The sequence below is a fragment of the Camelina sativa genome, chromosome 2, assembly GCF_000633955.1.
Source record: "Camelina sativa cultivar DH55 chromosome 2, Cs, whole genome shotgun sequence".
Classification (NCBI taxonomy): Eukaryota; Viridiplantae; Streptophyta; class Magnoliopsida; order Brassicales; family Brassicaceae; genus Camelina; species Camelina sativa.
The window spans coordinates 15,944,036-15,963,760 of NC_025686.1; the positions used below are offsets into that span (position 1 = coordinate 15,944,036).

Genomic DNA, 19,725 nt, shown 5'->3' on the forward strand with positions numbered 1-19,725 from the left:
ATAATTTTTATAAACATGGAGCATGATTCACAAGCTACGTACCCACTCGTACAAATCAGTAACTCCGTTTTGTTTCAGATGTTTATAAACTTAATAATATCATAGGGAAACATGTTTTGTTTGATCCGATAACAAAAATCAAATAAATCATTAAAAACTTAATATCATATTAAAACAGAAGACAACATCCTAGAAAGTAGGAAAATCTTATACGCATTTATAATTTTATTGATGATGAATTTAATCAGAAAAAAAGCTTTTGAAATTTATGATTAGAGTAAAAAAATAATGACCATACGATTTATCTCTAAAGATAATATAGAACCAGTGAAATTATAAACAAAAGCAACCAACCAATTATATGTGTAACAATTTGCTTGAACGTATGAAAAATTAAATGGGTAGAAATATCTGAAAATATGCCCCAAGAAATTAGAAATTTTGGTATCGGTGACGGTAGTGAGGTTATTGTTGATTATCAATAGTTAGTTTTAACATTTTTTTTGTTATCATGGGTTAAAAAAATTTCCTTTTTTTGTTGTCGTCTCTTGGATGTGGACACAAATTGAATGTTTCGAAAATTTACATGAGTTTTTGCTATAAAGCCTCCACACAATTTGCCCCTGTAAGTTACTGTATTATTTTTAACTATAAAACCTGGAAATTGAGAATGTGATGTATATATAATCTATGTATTCTTCGTATGAGTGTCTCGTATATTATAGACATATATGGCCATTGTTAAAACTTATATGTTGAACTTGAAAGACGTAAATTGTTTTATTTTATACTATTGGAAACAAAAAGAAAAGAAAAACAAATAGCTAATAGATAATAATAGTCATGAACTCGTGGATATAAATTAGCAATATGTCGATGTCTATGGTATGACCCCATTATCTCTATTTAAAGAGCCAAGAGTTCAAATCTTGTCTTCAGGTGAACTAAAAGACAGCCAAATATGAGTTTATGCTCTGATTTCATTGAGGGATCAGACGAGAAGATATTGGAGGAATTGACGTCCAATGTGAAGCAAATACAAAACAATGTATTGGAGGAGATACTCACTTTTAATGCTAACACCGAGTATCTTCGGCGTTTTCTCCATGGGAGCTCTGATAAAGAGCTTTTCAAGAAGAACGTTCCCGTGGTGTCCTACGAGGATGTGAGGCCTTTTATCGACCGTGTCGCGAATGGAGAGTCCTCTGATATAGTTTCTGGCAAACCCATCACAGGATTCCTTCTAAGGTTCATAATTTATATTTCTTGGCTTTTATATTATCAGTGGTTATTATTTGATCAATGTGAGTGATGTCTGATACTCAAGACTCAAATGTTTTTTTTTAATGTAGTTCCGGAACGTCCGGAGTAAAACGGAAGATGTTTCCTCGTAACAACAAGTACTTGGAAAACCTCAAATTCATCTATTATTACCGCTCGCTCGTTATAAGCAAGTAATAATGATAGCACAATTGGTGTTTTAAAAAATATAAGACAGTTTTTTATATATTTGTAAATCAATGATGGAAGTCTCTCTTTTGGTTTCATAGGCATATAGATGGTCTTGAGCATGGAAAGGGGATGGTGTTTAACTTTTGTACACCAGAGAACACAACTCCTTCTGGTTTGCTATCAGCAGCTGCGACAACAAGCTTCTTCAAGAGTGATTATTTCAAGAACCGATCACCATGTTGGAATTGGTCATTCACTAGCCCTGACGAAGTCATATTGTGTCCAGACACCAATCAGACTTTGTACTGTCATCTTCTATGTGGCATTGTTCAAAGAAATGAGGTTGTGAAGGTTGGTGCCGCCTTTGTTTCTGTTTTGATCCGAGCAATCATTTTTCTTGAGAAGTTTTGGAAAGAAATTTGCACTAACATCCGTTCTGGTCATCTTAGCGAGTGGATCACTGATATTAGCTGTAGGGAATGTGTTTCAAAGATCCTTGGAGAGCCTAATCCTGAATTGGCTGATCTCATAGAAAACGAGTGCACCAAGAAATCATGGGAAGGTATAATCCCAAGACTTTGGCCTAAAACCAAATTCATTGAAAGCATTGCAACTGGTCAAATGGCTCAACACATCCCAACAGTAGAGTTTTACTCTAACAAGTTGCCATTGATTTCGTCGAGTTACGTATCTTCGGAAACTATGTTTGGGATTAATATGAATCCTCTTTGCAAACCTGAAGATGTGTCATACACATTTCTGCCCAACTTTTCATATTTTGAGTTCCTACTTGTTGACGCGGGTGACAAAGTCGAAATTGTTGATCTTGTGGATGTCAAGTTAGGGTGCTATTACGAGCCTTTGGTCACAAATCATTCCGGTGAGTTAATAAACCTTTTCTTTAATTACGAAAAATGTGTATATATATATTCTCTTCTAATCGATTGATATTTTTCTTTTTTGTTTTTGCTAGGCCTACACAGATATAAGATGGGTGATATTATACAGGTGACTGGATTTTACAATAGTGCACCTCAATTTAGATTTGTGCGTAGAGGAAACTTGACTCTAAGTGTTAATATGGAGACAACAACAGATGAAGACCTTTTAAATGGGGTGACGCATGCAAAAATGGTTCTTGAATCATCAAATTTGATGCTAATGGACTTCACAAGCTATGCGGATATTTCTACTAGTCCAGGTCACTATGTTCTTTACTGGGAACTCAAAGCCAAATACAACAACAACGACGACATTGCTGAACTTGATAACAAGGTTTTAGCAGAATGTTGTTATGTGGTGGAAGAATCACTGAACAGTTATTATAGAGACTATAGGAGTAGAGAAGGATCAATTGGAGCTCTCGAGATAAGGGTGGTGCAACAAGGATCTTTTGATGCTGTCATGGAGTTTTTCATCAACCAAGGCGCTTCTTCGACTCAGTACAAGACACCCATTTGCATCAAATCTTCCGAGGCCTTGGGGATTTTAGAGAAAAGGGTTCATGCTCGGTTCTTTACTGAGAAGTCCCTGACTTAATTTGAATCTCTCGTCATAATCATCTTTATGTCATTTGTATGCATATTAAAATAAAAGCTCGTGGACAAACATTATGGGACGAGGCAAAATTGTACCCTTGACTTATATGTTTTGCTTTTCTTTTTTTTTTGTATTGAACTTTTTCTAAGTGTGTCTTTATGCACGATTTGGTTTTGCAGTTGCTTACAAAGTTACTAGAGTTGCTGAGTCCACCTTTTTTCCTCTGTCACTTTTAGGGAATTTTTTTTTAGCAAAGATTGTCCCCATGATCGATACTAGGCCAGTAGGCCCAACCCAACGGCGACGTAGTGAAAATATGGTACGTTAGAAATTAGAAAGATCAGATCAAATGTAACGAAAGAATGTAACGAAAGAACAAAGAAACAAAAACAAAATGGAGTAATTTGAAAACTTGATTTTCATGAATTTTCTCTCATTTTGTGTAAATCCTTTTGTTGTAATTAATTATTTGACGTAAAATATTACTAGTAGATTGAGACAAATATTTATGTGATGTGTATTAATTTCAGGTTATTTTAGTAGTAATATAACTTAAGGAAAGTATTCTATTAAGGAATAAATTTCTAAAATCGTTAAAATCCCATATATATACGTTACAGGCCTTTTTAGATATACTACCATAAAAAAAGTAGTCTTGGTTGGAAATTACAGAGCAAATAAATAGCATGTGGGATGTGGCCAACATTACTTAATAGGAAACTATTTTTGTGCATCGCTAATTCGCTAAAATCATGAAAATATTTTTCATCAAATTATGCTTTGGAACATATTAGTTGTTAGAATTTTTTCCTTTCCTTAATAACAATTTGCATAATATTTAAAACACAAAGTATATTAGAATATGTATACACATACTATAAAATACATGTATCTATCTACAGGAATATATTTTAGTTTGGGTGTATCGTGACTTTTAGCATCGTAGGTAGGATCCTCTCTCTCACAATCCCAAAACGTATATTTTTGTCGACAAACATTTATAAAAAGAAGAGTATCTCTATAGATTTGAAATTTTGTATTAGTGAGTGCAATCTACAAACATTTATAACCCAAAATGTCGCAAAACACAATCATAGCACACAATTATTTTCTACCACAAAAACACGAACAAAAATCAAATCTTTTATGGAAGTTTCCTCAACTAATCACAATTTACACATCGTTAATGGTAGGTAATCAATCGAAATTAGAAAGTAAAAAAAAAAAAAAATCAAATGAAGGATCCTTTTGGTAATCGAGTAAGTATCTTCTAATTCACACACATTTGTTTAACCGTTTTACAAACCGGTTAATTCAGTAAACCGTAAATTAATTAATACGCGTTTAGGGATTAGTATCATCAACAAAATTCCTCTCTTTTTTTTTTTATTGGTTTGTCATTGTCATTGTGACATTAATTATTAGTAGTATTTTTGTTCTTCAACCTCTTCTCTCTTTGTCAGAGCAGTTTCAAAAACCCACACATACATACTTTACACACTCTTCATCTTCCTCCTTTTTGCTTCTTCGTCTTCGATTTTTTTTTTGTTTGTTTCTCAGGTAAATGTCGTTTCTGTAACCGAAGACTCATAATCGACGGAAGAAACCTAGATTTTTACACAAATGGCGGCTACTGATTTTGTCTCGCGGTTTTTGGTTTTCGTCTGCTTGACTCTTCTCTTTGGCTTCTCCATCGCCGGTGATCCTTACGTCTCTTACGATTTCACTCTGTCGTACATCACCGCTTCTCCTCTCGGTGTTCCTCAACAGGTCTCCTTTCGTCCTAAACCCTCTCTTTTTTTTCTTTTTTTTTTGGCTTTTCCATGTGAAATTGAGGTTTAAGTTGATGTAATCAGATCATCTTAGGCGTTAAATCTAGTTGATTTTGCTAAAAACTCATATCGTACCTGTTTGCTCTGGAGATCTAAACATTACGGTTCGTTCGTCGGAGGTGGTTGGTTGGTTACTACTGGGGTTTTTTCTTTAAGCGAGTGATGATGATCTGCTTCTTCGTTTCATCACCTAATTTGATTTTGACGTTTACCTTGTTGTTTCATCAAAGGAGACGAACTGTTTTTATCTTTACATGTTGATTTGGGATTTGGAGTTTTGCAAATGATCTATCTGATGGAATTGTATTGTTCGTTTGTAGGTTATAGCCGTCAATGGGAAATTTCCAGGTCCGGTGATAAATGCTACTACAAACTACAATGTTGATGTTAACGTAATCAATCATTTGGATGAGCCTCTTTTACTCACTTGGTGATGATCCTTTTTAAAACATTACTCTTTGGCACTTTTTTTTTCATTTGGATGAGCCTCTGCTTTATGTGTGATGATTTTCCTGACATTTTCTTTGAAATTTTTTTGGGTTAGGCCTGGTGTTCAGATGCGGCGTGACTCGTGGCAAGACGGTGTTCTTGGCACAAACTGTCCAATTCCTCCTAAATGGAACTACACTTATGATTTTCAGTTGAAAGATCAGATTGGAAGTTATTTCTACTCTCCTTCACTTAACTTTCAGAGAGCTTCCGGGGGTTTTGGTGCTATCATAGTCAACAACCGTGACCTTGTTCCCATTCCTTTCCCTAAGCCTGATGGAGAAATCATCTTTATTATTGGTGATTGGTATACTCAGAACCATACTGTAAGTGTGTAGTACTGGGGTCTGTTGGTGTTTTTTTTCCTTTTGATTATAAGTTTCAGTGTGTTTATATCTGTGAAACTCTGTTTTCTTTTAGGCATTAAGGAGTATACTTGACTCTGGTAAAGAACTTGGGATGCCGGATGGAGTTCTCATCAATGGGAAGGGTCCTTTCAAGTACAATAGCAGTGTCCCTGATGGAATTGAACATGAAACCATTAATGTTAATCCAGGTAACATTTTGAGCGTTGTATTGTTACTTTGCTTCCATTCTGTTCCAGTTTGCTTCTTAATCGAATTTTGGTTGAGGAGTTGTGTGCAGTACTGGATCTCCAGTTTCGGCTCTTTGTTCTGTCATTGTATTGCAAATCAAAGTTGGCTTTTAGATTTATTTCCTCTTACTTCATTCGAGTTACATTTTGCAGGGAAAACATACAGGATCCGCGTTCACAATGTTGGTATCTCGACAAGCTTGAACTTCAGGATTCAGAACCACAAATTGCTTTTGATTGAAACCGAAGGTCGCTACACCTCCCAAATGAACTTCACAGATTTCGATGTTCATGTGGGACAGTCTTACTCTTTCTTGGTCACCATGGACCAAAACGCTACAAGCGACTACTACATTGTGGCGAGTGCTAGATTTGTTAATGAAACAGTGTGGCAAAGAGTCACAGGTGTTGGCATTCTCCATTATTCCAATTCCAAAGGACCTGCTTCTGGTCCTTTGCCAGTTCCAGCAACTGACGTTTATCACCCTTGGTCCGCAATGAACCAACCAAGAGCCATAAAGTATGTCCAGAAAACTCTTCAAGCAAGTGAATGTTTGAATTCAGCCTGTAGCCATGTAAATATAATCCTAATTCTTTTCATTTGCAGGCAAAACGTATCTGCAGCTGGAGCTCGTCCAAATCCGCAAGGATCATTTCACTACGGACAGATAAATATCACAAGCACATACATCTTGAGGAGTTTGCCTCCAACAGTAATCAATGGGAAACTTCGTGCAACGCTTAATGGTATTTCATTTGTCAATCCAAGCACCCCGATGAGGCTTGCAGATCACCATAAAGTGAAAGGAGATTATAAGTTAGATTTCCCAGACAGACCACTTGATGATAGGCATCCACGACTAGACAATTCTATCATCAACGCTACATACAAGGGCTTTATACAAGTTATCTTCCAGAACAATGACACCAAAATCCAGAGCTTTCATATGGACGGATATTCGTTTTACGTGGTTGGGTAAGTAAATCATGCCACTCCTCGGTACATTTATTATATTTTCGATCAGTTTTACTGCTATAACGTGGATTTTCAAAATTTGGTATTCCAGGATGGACTTTGGTATATGGTCAGAAGACAGGAAAGGTTCATATAACAACTGGGATGCAATATCACGAAGCACGGTTGAGGTTGTTTCTCATTTGCAATCTGTATTTGTTCACCAACTGTAGTTATTATAATATTGGTCAGCAGGTTTACTTAATTGGAGTTTTTAAAAANTTATCACCCTTGGTCCGCAATGAACCAACCAAGAGCCATAAAGTATGTCCAGAAAACTCTTCAAGCAAGTGAATGTTTGAATTCAGCCTGTAGCCATGTAAATATAATCCTAATTCTTTTCATTTGCAGGCAAAACGTATCTGCAGCTGGAGCTCGTCCAAATCCGCAAGGATCATTTCACTACGGACAGATAAATATCACAAGCACATACATCTTGAGGAGTTTGCCTCCAACAGTAATCAATGGGAAACTTCGTGCAACGCTTAATGGTATTTCATTTGTCAATCCAAGCACCCCGATGAGGCTTGCAGATCACCATAAAGTGAAAGGAGATTATAAGTTAGATTTCCCAGACAGACCACTTGATGATAGGCATCCACGACTAGACAATTCTATCATCAACGCTACATACAAGGGCTTTATACAAGTTATCTTCCAGAACAATGACACCAAAATCCAGAGCTTTCATATGGACGGATATTCGTTTTACGTGGTTGGGTAAGTAAATCATGCCACTCCTCGGTACATTTATTATATTTTCGATCAGTTTTACTGCTATAACGTGGATTTTCAAAATTTGGTATTCCAGGATGGACTTTGGTATATGGTCAGAAGACAGGAAAGGTTCATATAACAACTGGGATGCAATATCACGAAGCACGGTTGAGGTTGTTTCTCATTTGCAATCTGTATTTGTTCACCAACTGTAGTTATTATAATATTGGTCAGCAGGTTTACTTAATTGGAGTTTTTAAAAAAAATGTTTGCTTCAGGTTTATCCAGGGGCATGGACTGCTGTACTTGTTTCCCTCGATAATGTCGGAGTTTGGAATATCCGAGTTGAGAATCTTGACAGATGGTATCTTGGCCAAGAAACATACATACGAATTGTAAACCCCGAGGAGAACGGAAGTACGGAAATGGATCCGCCTCCAAATGTTCTGTACTGTGGTGCTCTTCAGAACTTGCAAAAGTAAGGATCAGAAACTTCACTCTCTCCTTCTCTAGTTTAACCTTCAGATTATGAAAAAAAAAACTAAGTAACTCTGCTTTGTTAATTTCCTGCAGGGAACAACATCACAGCTCTGCTGGAAAATCAATACCAAATGGACCGTTGAAACTAATTTTCAGCATGATGATTGTTTTTCTTGCCTCGTTTTGGTCCTTTTGCTGATTCCGTTGCATCATTTACGAATCTACTCTTTTCTGGTATTCTGATCTCCCATTGGTTAGGGATGTAGATGGAGAATATATCCAACTGTTGAATTCCTTGTGTTTCTCTCATTTTATTGATTTCTAGGTACTCAGATGCGTTTGTGTCTAAGGCTTTGTTCTTCGTAGTTATATAGGTTATTTTGACTTTAATCATGATCCTTGTTCAACTCGTTTGCAACTGTATCTAAAGCTCTCTTTTGTGGATTTCTACATTAATATCTTTCATTATCCTCTCGTGTCCTTAATATCAGAGATAAGCAATGGTACTTTTGATTGGGACAATCATTAGGATCACATTTTGGGACGGGACAGGACGAGAATCTCATTGTGATCCGTCATGTTCCATTCCTGAATGTCAAATGAAAATAAAACAGGACATGATTTGTATACTCGTTTTCGCAGTGTCTTGAACTGAAATCTCGGTTCTCCATCTATAGCTACTGACTTAAGTTTCATGATATGCGTACTGACTTATATTCAAAAGTTTAAAATTTATTTATTGTAATTTTAAGTACGGATAAACCAAAGTCAGCCTCTAGAGTCCAGAAGTGAAGGGTATTCCCGTGCGTGGGAGCCACGCAGCCCCCGCGATGAATTTCCCAACAGTGAAAGCAGATGCATCGGAAGCTCTACCCAACACATGAAACCCTTTCCAACGGACACGCCACCTTGTGGATGAAGCTGGTCCGGTATTCTTATACTCTGCGTAGAACAGAGTGTCAAGACCAAACACCGAACCTTCAATCCACGGAGACCACCCGACCGGACTCACAACAGTATCTATATACGTCTGAAGAACTACGGTGCGTGAGTACTTCATCCAAGGCCGGCCCATATAAGTCTTAACGGTACTGATCACCGGTTTTAGATCAGGAGCCGGTATGATTTGTGAGTTATGGATGGAGATCCCTGTGTTCTGAAACGGATCAGCACGACCTTGTGCGGTTATTACATTGGCTTGACCTTTGAGTGGCCGGCGAGGGAGGATGAGACAATTTTGGAAAACGGCAGCTGCATTTCCGAATATGAAATCTACTGTTCCGTAGATGTAGCACTCGCGGTAAAACTGGCGTTGCGAATGGACCATCAGTGTGTCTTGGTATCCTTCAATCGAGCATTTGTAGAAGATTGAGAGGTCCGATGATGACCGAAGTGCCACGGCCTGTCCCTTGGCTGGACCAGCTGTATTCCGAAACGCTATGCCTTTGGCAATGAAGTGAAGTCCCTCAATACCTGGATCACACGCAATGTAAGACAACTGTTTCACAATGAGAGAAAAAATGACATAGAATCTTTTAAATGGTAACGCTTACACATTTTGCGGGAAAAAAAAAAACAACGGTTACGTTTGTTTATTATATAGATATATTTTAACTTTTTATGTAATGATGACAAGTTGATAACTGATTACGATCCCTATGTATGATTTAANCAGCACGACCTTGTGCGGTTATTACATTGGCTTGACCTTTGAGTGGCCGGCGAGGGAGGATGAGACAATTTTGGAAAACGGCAGCTGCATTTCCGAATATGAAATCTACTGTTCCGTAGATGTAGCACTCGCGGTAAAACTGGCGTTGCGAATGGACCATCAGTGTGTCTTGGTATCCTTCAATCGAGCATTTGTAGAAGATTGAGAGGTCCGATGATGACCGAAGTGCCACGGCCTGTCCCTTGGCTGGACCAGCTGTATTCTGAAACGCTATGCCTTTGGCAATGAAGTGAAGTCCCTCAATACCTGGATCACACGCAATGTAAGACAACTGTTTCACAATGAGAGAAAAAATGACATAGAATCTTTTAAATGGTAACGCTTACACATTTTGCGGGAAAAAAAAAAACAACGGTTACGTTTGTTTATTATATAGATATATTTTAACTTTTTATGTAATGATGACAAGTTGATAACTGATTACGATCCCTATGTATGATTTAATTTGGACGTCTCCGCCATGAATCTTATCGATTGGAAAACTCAAGTCGTACTACGGAATATTCGATTTATTTTTTCATTAAATGACATAGAAACTTGTTAGATCCAATCTACTAATTAGAAATTAATGAGTATGATTAAATTATTTACCGGCAGTAGCGGAGTTGTAAGTGGTGTAACCTCCTTGGACACTTCGACCACCGGTGATAATGGTGGATCTCATTCCATCTCCGACCAACATTATGTTATCATTATTTAGACGTACGTTTATGTTTTCTTGATATATCCCTCTTTTCACGTATATAACGAACCTCTTTGACATTGACCTTCTTCGTCCGGCCACGTCAATAGCCGCTTGGACCGTATTGAACTGTCCCGATCCGTCTTTGGCCACCACGATGTTGGCTCGAACGGTTCGCAGAAGTCTTCTATCTTTACCGGAAACCCACGTCGGAAAATATGCGGTGGTGGTTCCGTTGTTCACGGCGGGCAAGAGGGCTCCGTTGACGGCTAAGCAGTTACTGATGAGGTTGGAGATTTTGGTGTTTGAAACGATGGGTGTGATGAAATCTGAGACGTTGAAATCGGATGAGCCGCGTCGGCAAGTCTCTATGTTGGTAAGTGCGGTACTCAGCCATGTTTGAGCGTCGAAGTCGGTGCAACGTTCTGTGGCTTTTGGAGAAACGCCTTGCAGCGTCCGGTTTAGCTGCATGATCGTGTCTCCATAGAGGTCAATGCAGTCTGTCAAAACGGCTTGTTTCTTGCAATCTGTGCAGTTCCGACCGGAATTAGTCAACTCGTCCCTAGCTGATACGGCCCGATCCATGGCTGCTTCCACCAGCATTACTCGGAACTCGGATAGTTGTGTCGGCTGTCGAAAACCATTGTGGTTCTTGAAGTAGCATTTGCATGGATCCGGGTATGGAGTTTTGCCGCACCACCGGTCAATACCTTGACCGGTTGTGGAATTGCCGTCGGCTAAGGTGGTGAGAGGACGGAGGCAGAGTAGTGATAGTAATAGTAAATGTAGAGATAGAAAAGAGAATTTTAGCAACATCATCTTGATGTGGTTTTGGTACTGTGAGAGAGGGTGGAATTGAATGTAATTCAAGGGCTAGAGACTAGAGAGTGGGAACATGACTCCAATCTATATCTTAAATCTATAATTATGTATTGTGGTGGTATTGACATTTAAAGCGAAACAAGCAAACAAAATTTATATTGTGAGAGGTTATGAATGAGATCTACCTTTGCTAGCTCGATGGCTGCTGTCTTCTTATTGCGTGAACGATACTATCACTTAATTTTAGTAATAAAGGTATTGTTTTAGGGGTTTTTCAGGATATACTCATACACTTTAACCAAAAAAATTTGCTTTTTGTAATATTGGCTTGTTAAAAAAAAAGTCCTGATGTAAATTGGAGTTAAAATCGTGCATGTTATGAACAACTGATGATATGATCAAAAAGCTTTATAATTACGTGTTTAGTTCTCTTTTACTTATCTATTATAATGGCCCTCTATGTATTGCTATGTTTCTTACACGATGTTTCAAAACGCTTGATAAAAAGGAACGATAAAAGTAAGAATTTTCTCATTATTTGACATCTGGTACTAGTTATAAAAGCAACAATAACTAGTTTTCAAAGTCCTAACTTTTGTAATAGTTGATAAAATTTTGTTAGTATAGTAGATAAAAGTTTGATTAATTAAACAATTACAAAGATGTCACACAACCTTTTTTTTTTTTAGAATTATTACGTCTTCGTAATTTGACTAAAAAGGTTATTGAAAAATCAGTAAGCAACAAGAAATTCTTAAACAATTCTACTTTTTCTAGAAGAACGCCGTACGAGATCTTGAATACTAAAACTAAAATTTTTAAAATCCGACAACAATTAAAAATCGTCACTTGAAGGTATTAAATATGAGTATTAACATCCTAACTATGTATTAAATATGATTATTAACATCCTATCTGTCTAGAATCCAAGATGTAAAAGTCATAAAAAAAAAAGCTTAGTTGCTTAGCTTACTTGCTTATATCCTTTTTCTTCTCTGCTGATGTGAATCCTTCATTTCACATGCTACTTATATTGTCAACCAACATAATTAACTATCATGCACACTCAAATCTACATTGAATGCAAAACCTGTCAACATTTTTTAACCATCAGCAAGACTGGATCGTTTAATTTGTTGTTTTAGTGTTTTTTTTTTCGGTAAGGTTTTGTTGTTTTAGTGTTTTCATTATAAGTTGACAATTCTCTTTACGTAAAATATCACAGATCTGATTAAATATGTTTTTTATTTTATTTTTATGTATTGAAAACATAAGTTGAGTATTTTCAGTATAGAATTGCTATAAAACACATTTCGAATCATTATATAATTTAATGGCTATGAACGTTCAACTTGTCGAGAAAGATGGCATGTTCGTGTTCTCTAATTAAATACTTCGAAAGAATAAAATATAATGACCCATGTGATCCCTTGAGTGTTCCATGCACACTTACTCACGCAATTAATCTGTAAAAACAAAAAAACAGAAGCGCACACATAGTTTAAACGAGTCCATTAATTACGCGCAAACGTCCTTAAATCTTCTATTATAAACCACTCATAATTATAGACAATCATATATACAACAAGATCTTGCTTAAGTTAAATAGAACATGCTTCTAATATACCCGTTTCAATCTTTGTTTCCGCAAGGTCTTATACTGAATTCATTATGCTTAAAGCTAAAGATTAATACATTTTCATAATGAATTATGTTTAGAATTACAAAATATTACATCATTGTAAACAAAAGCATGAAAAACCAAAGACGGCCTTTAGAGTCCGGAAGTGAAGGGTATGCCAGTGCGTGGCAGCCATGCAGTACCAGCGATGAATTTTCCGACAGTAAAAGCAGATGCATCGGAAGCTTTACTCAACACATGAAACCCTTTCCAACGGACACGCCACCTCGTGGATGAAGCCGGTCCGATATTCTTATATTCCGCGTAGAACAGCGTGTCGAGACCATATGTCGAACCTTTAGTCCATGTAGACCACCCTACGGGACTCACAACAGTATCTATATACGTCCGAAGAACTACAGTGCGCGAGTACTTCATCCAAGGACGTCCCATATATGTCTTAACGCTACGGACCACTGGTTTTAGATCAGAAGCCGGTAGGATCATTGAGTTATGGATAGAGATACCTGTGTTCTGAAATAAATCAGAACGACCTTGCGCAGTTATTACATTGGCTTGACCTTTGAGTGGTCGGCGAGGGAGGATAATACAGTTTTGAAGAACGACGGCTGCGTTTCCAAAGATGAAATCGACTGTTCCGTAGATGTAGCACTCGCGGTAAAACTGGCGTTGCGAATGGACCATCAATGTGTCTTGGTACCCTTCGATTGAGCATCTATAGAAGATTGAAAGGTCCGAGGATGACCGGAGTGCCACGGCCTGTCCCTTTGCCGGCCCTGCCGTGTTCCGGAACGCTATGCCTTTTGCTATGAAGTGAAGTCCCTCGATACCTAGATCATACGCAATTTAGGCATTCGTTCCATAGTCAGAAAAAAAAAGTGAAATACAAATTTTAAATTGTAACGTTTATTTACGTCTTTCTATGCTTAAAAAAAAGATTAGTGATACTAATTGATGAAGGTCCCAATGAATGATTTAATTACTATTCAGTGATATTTTTTTTTTCAAAATAATATAAAATGAAGTAATTAAAATTTACCGGCAGTGGCGGAACTGTAAGTGGTGTAACCTCCTTTAAAACTTCGACCACCGGTGATAATGGTGTATCTCATTCCATCTCCGATCAACATTACGTTATCGTTATTGAGACGTACGTCTATGTTTTCTTGATATATCCCTCTCTTCACGTATATAACGAACCTCCCGGACGTCACCTTTCTCCGTCCAGCCAAGTCAATAGCCGCTTGTATCGTCTTGAAATGTCCCGATCCATCTTTGGCCACCACGATGTTGGCACGCACCGATTGCAACTGGAGAAGTCTCCTCTCTTTACCGGAAACCCACGTTGGAAAACCCATCGAATCAGTACCGGTGGTGCTCTCGTTTTTTCCGGCGGTCAAGAGGGCTCCGTTGATGGCTAAGCAGTTGCTGATGAGGTGGGAGATTTTAGTGTTTGAAACGATGGGTGTTATGAAATCCGTGACGTTGAGATCGGAGGAGCCGCGTCGGCAAGTCTCGGTGTTTGTAAGCGCGGTGCTCAGCCACGTTTGAGCGTCGAAGTCAGTGCACCGTTTCCCAACACCGGTTTTTGAAGACACGCCCTGGAGCGTGCGGTTTAGTTGCATGACAGTGTCTCCATAGAGGTCAAGGCAATCTGACAAGACGGCTTGTTTCTTGCAGTCAGTGCAGTTATTGCTGGAATTAGCCAATTTGTTCCGGGCGGATACGGCCCGATCCATGGCTGCTTCCACGAGTAGTACTCGGAACTCGGATAATTGTGTTGGCTGTCGAAAACCACTGTGTTTTATGAAGTAGCGTTTGCATGGATAAGGGTATGGAGTTTGGTCGCACCACGGGTCAATGCCGGTAGAATTGCCGTCGGCTAAGGTGGTGAGAGGACGGAGGCAGAGTAATAATGAATGTAGTAATAGAAAAGAGAATTTGTGCTTGACCATATTCATCATGTTCCTTCTTTTGCTAACTGATGTGGTGTGGTGTGAGAAGGTGGAATTGAATGTAGTACATTAGTAAAATGTTAAGAGAGTACAGAGTAGAGAGTGAGAACATGATTCCAATCTAACTTATATATATATATATATATATTTATATATAGTGGTGATATCAACATTAAAGGAAAACAAGCAAACAAAGTTTATATTATGTTTTCTAACCAAAACAATTCATGTACTATGAGGTCATGAGTGATGTCGGCTTTATTGCGTGAACGATCCGATCACTTTCGTTTTGGTATAAAGATAATTATATATAGTAGGGGGGTTTGAGGAAGTACTTTTATGGTAAATTTCTTCGATAAAAGTCCTTAGTTCAAATCTTGTATATTATAATATCTGGATGACACAAAAAAACACTAAAAATAAACAGAAACATAATAGATTTAGAATACCTATGGGTTTTGCTTGGAGGGCCATAATGAGGATGATGACTTTGACCGTACGTGCTTGATACAATAATATGAGTTAGGCCGTTAGGTTTTAGGATTTTGTGATTAGATTAGAGTTTCGTTTTCATGGTTTATGGGTTAAAACTTAAAAGTATAAGTTGTAAACAATTATTCTTTAGGTAGTTAAGACGTTTCGGCTCTTCCCATTACAATTTACGGTTCATATTCTCATGCTAAATGCCCCTTATATATGTGACATATTGACATATTGTATATATTGTTGACAATTAATTATTTAAATTTGTAGAAAAACAAGAGCAAAACCAGTTTTGTTCACTGAGGAAAAAAGATTAGCTAGTAACGCGTAACTTTCGTGTGTGCAAAGAGTCAAAGAGAGTTAAACGGTGGCAATAAAACTATTCAAAGTCATTACTTATGAAGCATATAAATGGATTTAAATGTAATTCAAACTCGTATAATCTTGACGCATTTTTCCATTGGAAGATCTAGAGATATTTGGTAACTTTTTTTTTTTCTTTTTTTTTCTTCTTCTTCTAATTGTTACTTTTTCTTAGTTTAACTCAAAAACTTGCAATATAGGCTAAAATAAACTAGTTCTTAAACAACTAAACTTTTCCTAACTTCTATTACCGACAGGTCCGGTAGTAAATGATTTGCAGCGATTATAGCTAGAAAAACGCCGTACAAGATCTTCGATTCTTGAAATAAAATTAAAATATATCCAACAATGATTAATTATCGACCGTCACTTGAATTTATCATTGATTTATGAACGTCCAAAAAAATATAGAATCCAAAAGTAAAAAGTCATAAGCAAACGCTTAGACTTAGTTTTTTTCTTTTGTTTTTTATCACTTAGACTAATTAGTTGCCATATCATTTTCTTTCTCTGGCTCCGATCCTGGCACTTCTGCTGTAAATCCTTCACTTCACGTGCTATTAATATCGCCAACAAACATAATTAACTATTACATTCAAATCACAATTAAATGCAAAACCTGTTAACATTTTTTCTATGTTATCACCCAGACCCTAGTTTAGTGTCAACTTTTTATTTTATTTTTCTTTATTATTTTGTAACGTATATCACATATAACTATATAAGTATATAACCTTGCTTGATCGAATTGAATCGGATTGCGACATTATTTAAAACTAATCTTATGCTGCTAAAAATTTCTGTCGTTTTGCCAATGTAAATTTAGTAATTTCAGAATATTGTTTTTAGTTCTACGGTCTACTATATGCATTTTGAAAAACTAAATAATCTTTGATTTATTATGAACATTCAACTTTGTCGAGAAAGATGGCATGTTCTTCTTATCTAATTAATACGTAGGGGAAAAAATGACCCATGCATGTGATCCCTCGAATGTCCATGCACACACTCTCACGCAACCACCAGCTTTCTCGTACATGTCCCGTCATGCTCTCTTGCTTATTTTAAGTTTCATCTTTTTTTTTTCTAAGATTTTTGTAAACAACTGTTTCGTCACGAAAAAATATCTTTATATATCGAAAAGGTTCTAACATACTAGTAGTATATATATGCGCGTCCAATATAAGTCATGTTACGCCTTATCAACCGCTTGCCAGTTTCCACCCGTACGTGATTAGCTTCATCATCGAGATGTGAAGGCTCGTTTTGTGTATCCTAGACGAGGAACTATTTAGTCTTGTTCTTAGCCACAACCTTAAAACATTTCTATAAAATCCTTAATTTTGCGAAATTCGCATTTCGAATTTTGAGAAAATCATTTTCCGTGGACCAAACCGGATCGCTAGATAAGTCACAACAGTTGCACAATAGGGCCAAATTCAGAACTAAAGAGATATCCATTTCGACTTTTGTGTAGAATTTATTTTCAGTCGTTATTTCGATATATTTGTCGTATTTTCTTCATAATTTTCAGGTATCCGGCATCTATAATAGAAATATACACTAGCAAAAGTCATAAGTTGAAGTTGCGTGAATGTCAAGAAGCACATGGAATTGGAAACTATGGTTATGGATTGGATCTGTACGAGACAGGACACAGAAGTTGTCGTTGACTTCTCTCCTTTGCATTCCAGCACTGACTCTAAAGTAATGATGATAAGCACTTAATTGTGCTTTATCTATTATTATCTCTCCGCTGTATTCGCTTATCATTTTCACATAAATGTGATATCGATTTTTGTTCTCAGTTTTCCAGAATAAAAGTAATCACGAACATGATAATATGATAATGATATTATGTACTAACGTGAAAAATAATCTGATTTTCGATGATCAACATGCATGGGCCATCAAATTTAGTTCTATGGACTTATCTTTCTTAGCTCTATTTCTAATTTTCAATTTCGCCCAAACTGGCTCCCCCATTCATCAATAAATCTAAATCTGTTCCTTTTTTTGTGTACTATATAAACTGGCTCCCCCATTTATATACTAGGACTCGGACCCCGCGATGTTGCGGGAAGTATTTCAAAACAAGTTAAATTGAATTTCAAACACTACAAGAAAATGTAGTAAAGATAGCATATGAAGATAGCGTTTATTTAATTTCTGCTATAGTTAACATAACGGCATATATTTGATAGCGTTTGGTTAATTTTTAAACGCTATATTATGTTTTTAGAAGTTACAGTTTTTAGAAGCGTATGTTTAGATAGCAATACAAGGTTTAAAACGCTGTATATTAGTTTAGGCGGACCAAAATTTTTTTGTTTCCAGGCTAAGTAAAAACAAGCGCCCAATATTTTCATTTTCCCTCTTATGCTTTCTTGTTTTACCTTAGTCGACATATCAGTTTCTTTCCTTTGCTTCTCTCTCACAAGTTCACGAACTAGGGTTCTTCAATTTCTTCCGTTGATTATCTCTCAAATTCTTCGATTCTTGTCAAAATCTCATATTCTTAGACTCTCTATCTCTCAGTCACTCTTTATCTCTCTCTGAAATCTCTTATCTCTCTCAGAAAATCGAAGGTACAGATTTCGATTGAATGATATATATATGTTGGGTAATCGATTTTGGGTTTCAAGATGTTCTAATTCGGTTTTCTTTTCGACAAATTTGTCAATTATTTAGGGTTTCTGTTTCGATTTTGGGTTTCGAGATGTTCTAATTCGGTTTTCTTTTCGACAAATTTGTCAATTATTTAGGGTTTCTGTTTCGATTTTGGGTTTCGAGATGTTTATGTTTCGATTTCTTAAGGTTTCAATTTGTTTTGTCTGACTAAAATCGATTGTGACTATAATCGACTATTCTTTACAAGAATTTATGGTTTCAATTGGTTTAAGTTTTTAAGGTTTCAGTTCTTAAGGTTACAAGATTATGACTATAATCGATTCTCCTTTTGCAGGTTCTAATTTCGCAGCTTCTTCTTTACAAAATCCTAGTTATCTCTCTTTTGTTTCACTGAGTTTGTCATATTCTATAGTATGTATCTCTGTTGGTTTAATTGAGTTTGAATCTGTCTGATATAAGAATCTCTTGTCACAAATGTATGTAATCGTTTGACCATGGAGCTGTGTAACATGGACAAGTCTTGGGTTTGGCTTCCAAGGTATGGTTTTATATTGTTATTACTAATAATTTCTTAAGTTACAACTGAGTTTTTAATGACTTTTTATTGAACTTGAAAGTATTTTTTACCTTATAGGAATAGTCTCGAGTATGAGAAAGGAGCAACTGATTTTATTTATGGGTCAGCAAGGAGAATGGGAGATCCTCCAAATATGTTTTGTCCATGTATTGACTGCCGGAATCTGTGCCATCAACCATTAGCCACGATAGTAGATCATCTGATTATTAGGGGTATGGACTTGATATACAAGAAGAGTAGATGTTGGAGTAATCACGGGGAGATAAGGGATTTAACAAGAGGTGATGATCCAATTTCAGAATTTGAAGCTTATGAGTTGTTTAGAGCTGCTTTCTTTGATGGTGATGACAATACACAGACCCAGAATGACAATGCAGATCAGAGTGACAATGTAGATCATCATGAAGAAGATTCATAATTTACGAAAAAGTTGAAAGATGCTGAGACTCCACTCTACTCCAGCTGTTCTAAGTACACTAAAGTGTCTGCTATCATGGGGTTGTACCAGATTAAAGTTAAGAGTGGGATGTCAGAAAACTACTTCGATCAGCTTCTAAAGATAGTTCACGACATGCTACCTGGAGATAATGTCCTTCCAACATCAACAGATGCGATGAAGAAGTTCTTGAAGGTATTTGGTTTTGGATATGAGAACATTCACGCATGCAAGAACGATTGCATTCTTTACCGGAAGCAGTACAAGGATATGACAAGCTGCC

General features: G+C 36.8%; 4 protein-coding genes across 5 annotated transcripts; 2 read left to right on the plus strand and 2 right to left on the minus strand.

Moving 5' to 3' along the window:
- LOC104726219 (4-substituted benzoates-glutamate ligase GH3.12-like) lies at nucleotides 951–3,125 on the plus strand. The gene is made up of 4 exons (XM_010445028.2): nucleotides 951–1,248; nucleotides 1,353–1,454; nucleotides 1,551–2,332; nucleotides 2,426–3,125. Exons 1-4 carry the CDS (start codon nucleotides 962–964, stop codon nucleotides 2,989–2,991), a joined length of 1,737 nt encoding a protein of 578 aa, XP_010443330.1. The 5' UTR covers nucleotides 951–961; the 3' UTR covers nucleotides 2,992–3,125.
- On the plus strand, nucleotides 4,414–8,587 carry LOC104726226 (monocopper oxidase-like protein SKS2). Its single transcript, XM_010445040.2, has 9 exons — nucleotides 4,414–4,761; nucleotides 5,144–5,253; nucleotides 5,368–5,638; nucleotides 5,733–5,868; nucleotides 6,061–6,427; nucleotides 6,515–6,883; nucleotides 6,975–7,053; nucleotides 7,918–8,117; nucleotides 8,213–8,587. Exons 1-9 carry the CDS (start codon nucleotides 4,615–4,617, stop codon nucleotides 8,316–8,318), a joined length of 1,785 nt encoding a protein of 594 aa, XP_010443342.1. The 5' UTR covers nucleotides 4,414–4,614; the 3' UTR covers nucleotides 8,319–8,587.
- Nucleotides 8,730–11,599, minus strand: LOC104726236 (probable pectinesterase/pectinesterase inhibitor 59). 2 transcript variants are annotated; one of them, XM_010445051.2, is made up of 3 exons: nucleotides 10,443–11,597; nucleotides 9,801–10,097; nucleotides 8,730–9,295 (listed from the first exon to the last, which is right to left on the minus strand). In XM_010445051.2, the coding sequence occupies exons 1-3, from the start codon at nucleotides 11,350–11,352 to the stop codon at nucleotides 8,895–8,897; spliced, it is 1,608 nt and encodes a 535-aa protein (XP_010443353.1). In that variant the 5' UTR covers nucleotides 11,353–11,597; the 3' UTR covers nucleotides 8,730–8,894. The 2 variants fall into 2 exon arrangements, with proteins under 2 accessions (XP_010443353.1, XP_010443361.1); XM_010445059.2 differs by lacking the exon at nucleotides 9,801–10,097 and having other exon boundaries at nucleotides 8,730–9,592; nucleotides 10,443–11,599.
- Nucleotides 12,992–15,040, minus strand: LOC104726251 (probable pectinesterase/pectinesterase inhibitor 60). The gene is made up of 2 exons (XM_010445071.2): nucleotides 14,037–15,040; nucleotides 12,992–13,827 (listed from the first exon to the last, which is right to left on the minus strand). Exons 1-2 carry the CDS (start codon nucleotides 14,959–14,961, stop codon nucleotides 13,130–13,132), a joined length of 1,623 nt encoding a protein of 540 aa, XP_010443373.1. The 5' UTR covers nucleotides 14,962–15,040; the 3' UTR covers nucleotides 12,992–13,129.

Excerpts from the sequence above, each read along its gene's own strand:
- LOC104726236 (XM_010445059.2), bottom strand. The coding sequence starts at position 11,352 with ATGATGTTGCTAAAATTCTCTTTTCTATCTCTACATTTACTATTACTA. Across the intron at positions 9,593-10,442 it reads TTACAACTCCGCTACTGCCG|GTATTGAGGGACTTCACTTC; the intron begins GTAAATAATTTA and ends CGTGTGATCCAG.
- LOC104726219 (XM_010445028.2), top strand. The coding sequence starts at position 962 with ATGAGTTTATGCTCTGATTTCATTGAGGGATCAGACGAGAAGATATTG. Across the intron at positions 1,249-1,352 it reads ATCACAGGATTCCTTCTAAG|TTCCGGAACGTCCGGAGTAA; the intron begins GTTCATAATTTA and ends TTTTTAATGTAG. Across the intron at positions 2,333-2,425 it reads TTTGGTCACAAATCATTCCG|GCCTACACAGATATAAGATG; the intron begins GTGAGTTAATAA and ends TGTTTTTGCTAG.
- LOC104726226 (XM_010445040.2), top strand. The coding sequence starts at position 4,615 with ATGGCGGCTACTGATTTTGTCTCGCGGTTTTTGGTTTTCGTCTGCTTG. Across the intron at positions 5,869-6,060 it reads AACCATTAATGTTAATCCAG|GGAAAACATACAGGATCCGC; the intron begins GTAACATTTTGA and ends TACATTTTGCAG. Across the intron at positions 6,884-6,974 it reads TATTCGTTTTACGTGGTTGG|GATGGACTTTGGTATATGGT; the intron begins GTAAGTAAATCA and ends TTGGTATTCCAG.
- LOC104726251 (XM_010445071.2), bottom strand. The coding sequence starts at position 14,961 with ATGATGAATATGGTCAAGCACAAATTCTCTTTTCTATTACTACATTCA. Across the intron at positions 13,828-14,036 it reads TTACAGTTCCGCCACTGCCG|GTATCGAGGGACTTCACTTC; the intron begins GTAAATTTTAAT and ends CGTATGATCTAG.